The sequence below is a fragment of the Gasterosteus aculeatus genome, chromosome 17 (genome assembly GCF_964276395.1).
Source record: "Gasterosteus aculeatus chromosome 17, fGasAcu3.hap1.1, whole genome shotgun sequence".
Classification (NCBI taxonomy): Eukaryota; Metazoa; Chordata; class Actinopteri; order Perciformes; family Gasterosteidae; genus Gasterosteus; species Gasterosteus aculeatus.
The window spans coordinates 11,269,592-11,280,868 of NC_135705.1; the positions used below are offsets into that span (position 1 = coordinate 11,269,592).

Here is an 11,277-nt window from a genome sequence, read left to right on the forward strand (position 1 = left end):
ACTATGCTACCCCTTCTCACAGCACCCAGCTGGCTTCATTTAACAGGCAAACATAATGCAAATAGCATTATGCAAATTAAAATGTTGTGTTGTTGTTCTGGCAGCTATGTAACAGGCAGTCTATTTGTAAGTAATGACACACATTCATTCAATATTACAATCCTTGTTTTAGGATGTCTGAACCAGAAGTATCTTCTTTTAAAATTAAATATAACAATTGTAAGTATGCTTTTTCCCTTTCTCGTACACTTTGATCTCCATGTTGTTGACGAAATGCTTTGTATAAATAAAGTATATTATAATTATTGTTAGTAGTACGTGTAGTATTGTTATTATTAAAACAATGGCTGCATTTAAACCTGGCAACAACACCACTGACTTTTCTTAACATCAATTTCTCCTCACCTGAAAAACGAGCACGTATCGCCTTTAGTTTCTCAGGAATTTGGGTGGGTGGATGTGGGCCCCCCCCCATTCAAACCAGCATAAATGTACCAGGTAAGGGTAATGCAACACCTACAGTCATTGGTGCGGAAAATCACATGACACAGCTCCTCCACTCCCACGACACCTTTGTGTTCCCTGCGCGCGGGCGGGCGGTGACGCAGTGTCAGGTGTCCCGGTTTCACCAAAAGAGTCGCAACGGAAGTTCGCACAGGTAAGCTACACAGCGAGGATCTGAAAATACATGCAATTAACGCGAGCCGGGGCTGTATAAAGTACCAAATGTATGAATTTAGACATTTCCGACGAGGCTGTAGATGTTTGGATTTGTTTTATAGCTACGGCCGATCACATATTCGGGCTCCAAGAGGACTCGCTGTCTTTCGAGATGAATAGATGTCAAACCAGTTCAGCTGCTCAGTTGTTGTTGTGTGCTTTTGTTTCCACCTTTTATTCCTCGGCCAAGGTCCAACTTACACGTGACACTACGATGGCTGAAAGTATACGTTATAACTACTGTATACATGTAACGCTGATTCTAAAATTATGCAAACGGTGTAATACACACCTGAAATTCAACTTAACGCCAAGTAACATGTTCGCGCCCGAGAAACGCTGCCGAGCTCCTGCGCAGGTCTGTTTAATGGATCGTCTCAGTCATTAGTATTCAGTTCAAATCAATTATTTTCACACAAACTAATAGATTTTGTTCTTTCGGTTTCTTGGATTGTGTCTTAAGTCGTTAAGCAATGCCGACTCCTCCTTATTCGTGACTCACACTATCTGATTGTGGATTCGTGTAAAGGAAAACTTGGCTTGAATCGAGGGTTAAAGGTCAGTGTCCACCTTTAACTGACAACGAGTGATGAAGACGAAAGTACATAGATAAAAAAAACACTTTGTGATAAAGTGCATTTATCAGATAGCATCTGATGGTGTAAGGCCCTACGTCACCACCGGCTGAAACAAGACCACCTTTGTTTACATTTTCTGACTTCTGTTCGCTTTGATTTATGATGTTTAATATTTTCGTAGAATTCATGCCAGAAGGTTGGGAGGTAAAGCAAATAATCCTTTGAGCAAACAAAAAGATTAGATGCTCATTATTAGTAGTACTGCAAACTTCTAAATGTGAAACATTGACAAAACTCAACAAAAACGACTATAGTTAAATGTAAATATATCTATTATCTATGCACACGTAGATGGCAATTTAAATCTTTTGATTCCAATTGTGACCATGTGATATGTTGTTAATTTCAGAAGGCAATTCACCGTCTTCACTAGAAACCAGGCAATACAAAATAAATCCACATGTAAAGCACTAAGATTGTTTTCACCTTCAAATCACAAGCATCTGTTGATGTGTTTTGTTTTTTCAGAAGACAACCCTTCCTCCCCTCCGCTCTTCTTGCTGCACGCTTGTGAATGAGTGAGATGAACTTGAGTTTTGATTCTCAACAGACGTAATGTCTGTGGGTAGCTTATGTCTTTCCCCCTGTTCTCTGAAGTTGGTTGGCTTTCTTTAACAGTTTGGGGACATGCAAAAGACTCTAACCTCCTTCCTATTGTGTTCTCCCTGTAATGGACTGCTGACCAGCTCAGGGTGTGTCCCTGTATGCTTGCATGCACTGCATGCTCGTTTGATATCCTGCAAAGGATCAAACAGGGTGGAAAGGAGAAGTGAATCAATTATTTCAGCATTGCCATCAAGTTAAATTATGTTGTGCTTAAAAACCCAGGCAGCCATTAAATAATAATTATACACAGTGCAGTATAAAACTGATCAACAGATGGGAGGAGCTAAATTGCCTTAACGGCGATGCAGAATTAAGAAACCTAATAAAAGTACTGGAGCATTGGACATTAATCAGGATGACATTAATCTTCCTTAATCATTGTGTTGTGCCCCACTAATATTTGCTCCTGCCCATCTTGAAAAACAAACACTTGCCAATGCATTAATATAAACACATGTAATTCGATGTAATAACATATTATTAATTTGTAACATATGTTCGATTCCACATTCAATTTACCTAACAGGTAACTCTTAAATGCTGCCATATTTAACCGTTTAACTAGTTTAGTTAAAAATCTTGTCACCAGTATCGCTTTCACTCTGAGTGGTGATCGTTGCGCCTGAGTGAAAAGGCCCGCATGAGAAATATTTACTGAGTCAGTCACAGTGGCGACTTAAACACAAGGTTGTAACTTGCTGTCTGAGCGCTAAAAGGAGTATTCATGGTCTGACAGTCCATCCAGACACAGAAACAGCATTAAAGGCTCATGATTGGATTGTCGGACGCATTTAAGTGTAGGTTTGTTTCGATCGTAGTTAAAGAAAGACTGTGTGTTATGTCGTACAGTTGCGGGGTGTTTTTTTTTCCGCCTTTGGTCTTGTTTTAACGTTGCTTGTGGCGAGTTATCCTCTCATAATGATATGGTGCACATACTTCTGTTTCCATCTTGTAATCATGCCGCGCGGGCCGGAAAGCAAGTTTGAACGTGTTGACTGGTTTGTTCGCATGCGTAACTGTATGATTATTAACATGGACAACCACTCTTATGCATGCATGTCAGGTATAGTTATTGGCTGTGACAAGAGGCCAACTGATGGCGAGCATGTTACAAATGAGCAAATCAGTGATCTCAGACAGCAGATGGGTCCTTCCCTCTGCCAACAAACCTCTGAAGAGACGGTTCTTGTCCCCGGTGAATTTGCTTTGCATTACTGTCAGAATGGTAGTTTCCATCACCTCCTCTAGATGTCAGATGATTCTATAGACGGAGGAAAAGCAAACATCTTAATTTCTGTGTACAAGATGCAAACAAATTACAATCCACGATGGTGCTCAGCAGAAGGTGATGTGATTTCCTGAAGGTTATTTTTCTTTGTTAAAGGTTTGGGAAGTCATTCTGAGAGGAATAGTTCCAGTGGTTATTGTAATAATCATGGCTAATGGCGGTTTAATTTGTGTTTCAGGTATTTATATAGCTGCCAGAGATGGAAAGTGGTCCATTCAATCGACGGTCATGGGCAGCACAGTCCCTGCGCGTCACTGCGAAGGAGCTGTCCCTCAGCGGCCGGGGGAAAAACAATGCCATCGCCGAACGCTTCTCCAAGTGAGTGACATCCGGTTTTCTTTTTTTTGGGGGGGGTTTGGTCATGCTGTTCATGAGAATTTAGGTTCCCTCAGCATTCAAATTAATGAGTTCTACTTACATCTCAATATTTGCATTAGTATTTTATATTAAACAGAATATGTCTACAGCTTTACCTAGAGAAACTGTGAGCTAAAGAAAACCTAAAATAAAAAATGAAATCTTCCTTTTCTCAGTTGTTTGGTTCCTGAATGCCTTGCAAGGTTCTGCAAAGGAGAAATTCATGTTGAGGTTTTGTTTTGAAGCAGTAGAGGTCAGTGTTGTGTCCGTCTCTCACGCAGGTACCAGAGGGCGGCTGAGGTGTCCAGTGGCGAGAAGAAAAAAGGAGTAAGTATGACTGTCAACAACGATGGAGACATGTTGCATCAGTGTGGAGACATTTCTTGGGGCTTGTGAACTAGTATTCTAAAGCGTGTTGTCTTGCTTCATCTGCTTGCGAGGCGGTTACGGCTGAACTAATTATTGCTCACACTCACCATGCCAAAAAACACGTCTGGGTTTAATGTGTTGTGGCCACTTGTTGAGATGGGCAGGCTATCAAACCCATAATCCTAATTCAGTGTAATCCCCTGGAAATGCTCTTTGTAGCTCCGACTCGATGTGAGCTGCGTTGTCAGTGTGAAAGACGCCTAAACAAAGCAGGACTGAGATTAAATTAGTAACTGATCAGCTGATGCCATGTGGAAATATAAGGTAATATTGCTGTGAATGTGCACCGTTGTTTGTGTGAGCCAGCTGCTTTAAAAAGCTTAAAACTTCTGTATTCTCTGTTTGATTATCCGTCTGGTCATGACAACATCCTTTGTTTGTGTTTGTTTGTGTTTTTTATGCAGTAGAAACTTTGTATGAATGAACCATCTTTGAAAGAAAGCTCTCCTGTTTAACTAAATGGGGCATTTAAAGACTTGGATTTAAGAGCTGCTCTGAATGCATATTTTGCCACAGAAGTTCAGGTTGTCGGGTTCTGTCTTTGTAGAACTCTCAGTGGGATTGATTCATAGTTTGTTATCACTTTCAGGGACTTGCAGTATGTGTGGATATGAGCTGATGCCACTAGTACAGGGTATCCGCGAGTCCTGTTCAAATATTAAAGGATCACACGAGTTTGAATGAGCAGCGCAACAGACCATCTGTCTGTCTTTGTGTGTGTGTGTGTGTGTGTGTGTGTGTGTGTGTGTGTGTGTGTGTGTGTGTGTGCGTTAGGGGGAGTTGGGAGTCGCTGAAGGGGGGCTTTTCAAACAAGACAATGAAACCTTTTGTTCTTTTGATAGATTACATAGATACAGCCTTAAAAAAAGGAAAATCTAACATTTTTTGGGCACAACTTCTTAAATATGAAGTTTTGTTTATATTACTTGCTGTTATTAATCACTTTTAAGTTCTCTGACATCATTTATACTGATAACTAGTAGCTCTGCGCAGGCTTCAGTTAGCGTATGTCATTGGAGCTTGTTTTTTACAGCCTCCCTGTATCTAAGCTCCGAGTAGTGGTCAAATTCTGAACAAAGCACCTAAATTCACGATCAGGCGGCTCTTGTTCTTTTATTGTTCTGGTATTTGTTTGTCCATCTTGGTTTTTATAGCGTATATACATTTGTGTAATTGTTATTACCTTAAACTGTTTTCATTTTATATGGATGGTTGGTTTTGAAGGGCAATTATCTTCACAAATACTTTGTAAGGGGACAAATGCAAAGGACATCACAGCAAGCAAAGAGTTAACTTTTCCCTGAATGTATCACTTCCTGCTCTGGTTTCCTGGTTTTTCTGACTCTCTTTCACACTGTTTCCTGGTGTTAAAGGGGCAACTAGCTCTTACGAGCAGACTTTGTCTGGCTGCAAACATCTGGAGGATCTCTTGTCTTTCAGCAGACTGACTCGCAAACAGAAGAACCGAGTAAAGGAGTCTCATGCTCCTTGCTGTCAAGTTGTTGTTACACGTTGTTTGGGACCTCCAAAGAATTCACAAAGGTTTCTCTTTTTGTCTTTTTGTCTAAAAACGTGAACCATCTTGTCACTGTCCAGTTCTCTCCGCTCACCCTGGACTTCCTTCACAAAGACAGTAATTGTCTGTTAGATTTGTATTCACTACTTTATTATAATGTTCTAGTTTATTTCTTCTAAGTTTTTTAAATGAGCTAATCGGTTTGTCTTACTTGTAAATGCTACAGATTTAGTTTCATGTTCTCATAAGCATTGTTAAGTATTTTTGGGAATAATTGGGTGTTTTCTTTTTTTCTCATCTCAAACCATCTTAAAATTGAGTCAAACAAGGATTTGTATTCGTTTTCGTAGAGGAATTGTGTTTATTATGATAGAATAGTTTCAATGAGCTGACCTCAGCATGCTTGCTTCTAATATTTGTTAGCGGATTGGGATCTGCATCCTCTTTCTTCAACGTGGACCAGTCCTCTTTTACAGTTAAGCAAGTTCCCAGAAGGCACAGAGAAGTAGTGAGCCTCCTGTTTTCCTCCATGTTTTACTGTCATGAATGGCTGAGTGGTGAACAGAGCCGTCCTCAGTGTTTTTTAAGAAAGGTGAAGTTGTCATGTGGAAAGGAATGCGGCTGAAAAACATCTTCCCGCCCGCTCAGCTTAGCCATCTCCATCTTGAGCCAATTTTTGCCTTCAGTAAAACATCAACTTCCTGGACCAGCTTTTAACAGCTGTTCCCCTAATCTGCCAGTGAAGCCCGGCTCAGTTTCGTTATTTCATCGTGCTGAATAGGGCTTTGGGCTGTGATTGTTGCCAAATACTTTTGTAATTCAGCGTGTAAACTGAATGAAGAGAAGAAGAACTGAATGTGTTCTGTTGCTTTTTGTTTCGCAGGTTTGTGAAAGCATTTTTCTATTTGATTGTGAATCTCTTCGTCTCTTGCTCGCAGCCTACTGAGGGTGCATCGGCCTCGCTGCGGTTGGGTAACCTCAGTGCTTTGAAGAAGCGCTGGGAGCAGGCACAGGTGAAGCCTTCCTCTGTCCCACCTCCTAGCCAGTCCAGCACCCGCAACAGGCCTCCTGCTCTGGCCAGACCTGCTTCTATCGCAGAGCCCTGTCCTCCATTAAAGAGCCCCGGCCTGCCGACCGATCAGGGAGGTCAGCTCACAGCCAGTCGTGTCCTGCAGCCCGCAGCAGCACCAGAAGCAGCCGAAGGTGAAGAGCAGACAGGGATGGACAGGGAGGAGCAAGTTCCAACCAGCCCCCGTGCCTCTTATGAAAGAGCCAGAGTGCCACTGACCAACCTGAAGATGAAGTTTGAGAGGAGAGAGGAAACCACGGGCAAGGTAGCGTCTTCTGTTGAGACATTCCCCTCAGTGCAGCTATAATAACATGATTGAAGCACTCACAAAACCGTCACAATGAGTTGAGATGATATCTGTTAGAATGAATACTTTGTGCAGGAGGCTCCTAGTCTCTTCTGTTTTTCAGCTTTAACAGCTGTGCATCTTTTGGCCATGTTTCTCAGGCTTCAACTCTAAACACAAGGTTCTTGGCTGGGATTACTGCTGTTCACCAGTCCTGTAAAACACATTTTCTGAGCCCTTCTTGAGACAAAAATGAAGGATGTTTTTCACGTGGTTGAACTTGATGTTGCAGAACCTGATGATGCTTTAATGACCAACTTTGAATGAACCGTTTTAATCCTACATTTTTGTTATTCACTAATTATTCCGCCGTACTAAAACTAAATGATACTAAACTAAACAAAACACAGTAAATAGTGGGTTTCATTCTGGGTAAATTTGGGAATGGGATTATGTAATTAGTTAACATATATTAAATGTAGATAGGAAGTCACCCTTTATTTATGTCTTTATTTCCTGAATTAGTCTGGCTCTACCTGGACTAAGGCCCGTCTACCCCTTCATATTAATAATTAAGCGTAATGGAATACAGCTCTTTAAAAAAAAATTGCTTAACAGTGTGACTAACGCCACTCTGCCACTGGGAAAGAAGAAGTGTAAAAATGACGGGTCAACATCTACAGGGTAGACTAGGAGTGTAACACGGGCTGGAAAAAAATCTTCTTGTTCTTATCTAACTGTTTTGGGTGTTCTGTTGTTCTTAGTTGGCTGAGGAATATTATGGCACAGCAGGACTCCCCAGTCCCAGTCTAGCACCCTTAACTGGTCAGAAGAGTCTGGTTGACACGTCATTGCTGGCAATGCGAGGTTGAGCTGCCCATCGCTTGTGACGGGTTACTCTTGTAGTACAGCTGGTTTGTTCTTGAGTGTTACTGAGATGGAGTCTGGTGACAGTGTCAGAGGTATAAAATATTGAGTCAGGACATAATGTACCCAAAGCATCATATGGGTCAAAAATAATTCTGGACAATAGCTGAAACAACGGAATATATTTTAATTTAATATTATTCTGTCGAGCACATTAATCGACAAATGCTAAAATAGTGTCCTTTGGGATTAAATCACACAAACTGAACCACTTTCACAGTACGTTATTTCAGTGTTATTTACCAGTGCTGGTGTACTCGGTGCATGTAAACTGAACATGTGATTCAAACAATCCTATTCTTTCAGGGGGGCAGGACAAAACTACGCAGTACTTCATCAGAGGACATGGACCACCATGGTGGTAAAGATAAATGCACACAACCCTTTGAATAATTAAAGTGCCTAACCTAACAATAGGTTTTGTTTCAAGGAACACAAAGATATGCTCCACAACTGGACTATGAACCGCTTTGGACAGAAGAGCCATCACTGTTTATGGGAATTGTCCCTTGCCGAATACATTTAAAGCATTAAGTGTGATCATGTCCTTTGCCGTAGGTCTGTCTGTGCCTGACAGAGCACTGGAGACCACATCCATGAAGGAGAACATGGCAAAATACCGGGCTGCTGTTGGTAAACAGGCCCCAGAGGTGCCGCTTCCGAAAACATCTGCACCTGTAAATCCAAACCACGATCCCACACCTGAGTACAATGGTTAGTCTCAGTGGATTCTCTGAGCACATGTTCCCATCTTAATGTTCTTGATTTAGTATTATGTTTAATATAAATTGTAAAATAGGGCATTGACTACAGTGTTAATAAGTAACTTTGTGACCCCGAATGAGGTGACGCTTTGTTTATTTTACCTTTTCAGCTGGCTTCTGTCGTGCAATAGTGACTTGTTTGTGTCTGTTTGTTTAAGGGGGCGGTGAGCAACCCAAAGTATCAAGGGTGAGTCTGTCATCACACCAACCAGTAGGAGACGTGAAGGAATCATTCAGATAAGAATAAGAATTCAACCCTTGTGTGCTTTGCATATATGTTACTATTGTTGTATGTGTAGAAGTTCAGCCCACCGGTGAAGGATACGTGCATCGCTTGTCAAAAGACCGTCTACCCGCTGGAAAGACTGATGGCTCTTCAGCACGTCTACCACAAAAGTTGCTTCCGCTGTGATCACTGCAGCACAAAGCTCAGGTCGGTCTTGTACTGTTGCAAACTCCTTGTACTGCCCGTTCAAGAACCACAGGAAGGAACATTTTATGAATGATATCTTATTTTTTGCTATTTCCAGTCTTGGGAGCTATGCCTCTCTGCATGGCAACGTCTACTGCAAGCCCCATTTCAACCAGCTGTTTAAAGCTAAAGGCAACTACGATGAGGGCTTTGGCCATCGGCCTCACAAGGAGCTTTGGGAGCCTCGTGCCGAGAGGGATCAGGGCGAGGACGAGTCGAAGCCAAAGGAACAAGAGGAACCAGCCGCGGTGGCGCACCCGGGTGAAAGCACCTCAGACAAACAGGAGCCCTCAACGGTTGAAACATCCCCGCAGGTGAAGGTGACGGACCTGACTGCCTTACTGGAGAAAAGCGTGCAATCACATGCTAGGTCCGGTGAGAAGCTGGATGCTACAGAGAAGCTGTCTGAGAAACGCAGGCTGAGGGTTGCATGGCCTCCCCCAGCTGGAGAAGGCCCCTCTGGTACCGAAGCACTTAGTCCGGTGACAGAGGGAGTTCCTTCGGGCCGACCGTGGAGAGCCAAGTGGCCCCCGGAGGACGAGGCGCCATCGTCCTTCCGGAGCTCAGATCGAGCTGAGCTGACGAGCCTGAGGAGGAGCTCTTCTCTGAAGGAGCGCATTCGGCCTTTTACAGTCGCGGCCAAACCCAGCACCGCAACCAGCCTGGGACCCAGGGAACCCCGCCGCCCGCTCAAATCCCTGCTGGACTGGAGAGCCTCATTCGAGGAGAAGCACTCATCCGAAGAGCCACCCAAGGAAAATAAGCCAGAGCCTCAGCAGGGGAAACGGCAGGAGAAAAACGAGAAGACCATGCCTCAAATTCAAAGCCAAAACACAGCAAAAGAAAAAGAGGCCATCTCCGAGGAGGACGAGGAGACCAAGCAACAGGCAGAAAAAGACAGTGGTAGCAGAGGAGAGGTAGCAGCAGAGAAGAAGGGGGAGGAAGAAAGCATCTCCCCGGAAACCTTGGTGTCCCCTTCTCCACCATTGCAGCCAAAACCGAACCGCGCCTCCCAGGATGTGGGCTTCTGGGAGGAGGACAAGGAAGGAAGTGATGCAGAAGAGCTGAGTGCAGAAGATATAATTAAGAGGAACCGCTACTATGATGAGGAGGACTCTGACTCATAGGAAAAACTCCCACTGTCACGTCTATCCGCCATATAACACTTTAGATATAGATCAAAACTGTTGCTTTGCCAGATTTTATAGTTATAGGCAAGGTTTAAAAAGGTTTCTGTATGTGCATTTATATTGCAACTACTGCCTGTAATTGTTAAAGTACAAATATTTGATTGATATTTGATTTTTATATATATTTTTTAATTATACTTTACAATATCTAATATGGCTTTTATATTGCTCCTGATTATACTGGAAAATTGTCATATATTAAATTGAATCATCTCTATATAATTATATCCACAATTAGCAACTGTAATGTGCAGGTGGTTTGTCTAAAGAAATTTGACTGCAGCACTTTAGGTGTTTATTAATTACGGAACTGGTCTAAATAACTACAATAAAAGGAGAAAATATGATGAATCACAGGTTTCTACTGATCACTATTCTGTGTGGTAGCAAATAAACAATCTATCTGGGCCTTCTGGATGAGTGTTTAAAACTTTTATATGTGATCCACTTAGTATGTAAAACATTTTGTATTTTAGAATGTGCCCTGGACTATTTATTTGCCCAGCCAAATATATATTTTCTAATAATTTGTATAATGATCCATCGGGCATTACAGTCTGAATTGTTGAAACATAATTAAAATGTGTAAGACGAAATTTTGACTGCAGTCCATCTGGACTAATAAATAAACACAATACTAAAATCACAGTGCTACCAGCTTCCCGATTAGTGCTCCTTTTCTCATTCATTTGTATAAAGCTCACTCTTAACCGAATTATGGATATGGTATGTTTTATCTTTATTGCTATTATCCAGAAAAGAAATGATTGAGTACATTTAAAAGATTATCCGATATTCATCCTCAAAAGGAATTGGGATTTTACGCCCTGTTAGTATTACTGGTGCAGTGCTCATTCAAAGCTTGCATCTTAATTACCTTAAATGTAATTAGTCGAATAGACTGTCTGTTATATTAAGCCTAAAACGCCATAAACTATACACTTCTCAGCTTTGCTTATAGTTAATCACCATTACCTATATAGCCTACTATGTGAAATTATCAAAGATATTGATA

General features: G+C 41.9%; 1 protein-coding gene across 1 annotated transcript; it reads left to right on the forward strand.

The window, feature by feature from the left end:
• The first annotated feature begins 528 nt into the window (after positions 1–528).
• Positions 529–10,910, forward strand: LOC120835304 (LIM domain and actin-binding protein 1). Its single transcript, XM_040204145.2, has 9 exons — positions 529–658; positions 3,431–3,570; positions 3,891–3,936; positions 6,493–6,888; positions 8,143–8,197; positions 8,395–8,550; positions 8,759–8,787; positions 8,900–9,033; positions 9,131–10,910. Exons 2-9 carry the CDS (start codon positions 3,452–3,454, stop codon positions 10,197–10,199), a joined length of 2,004 nt encoding a protein of 667 aa, XP_040060079.1. The 5' UTR covers positions 529–658; positions 3,431–3,451; the 3' UTR covers positions 10,200–10,910.
• The last annotated feature ends 367 nt before the right edge of the window (positions 10,911–11,277 follow it).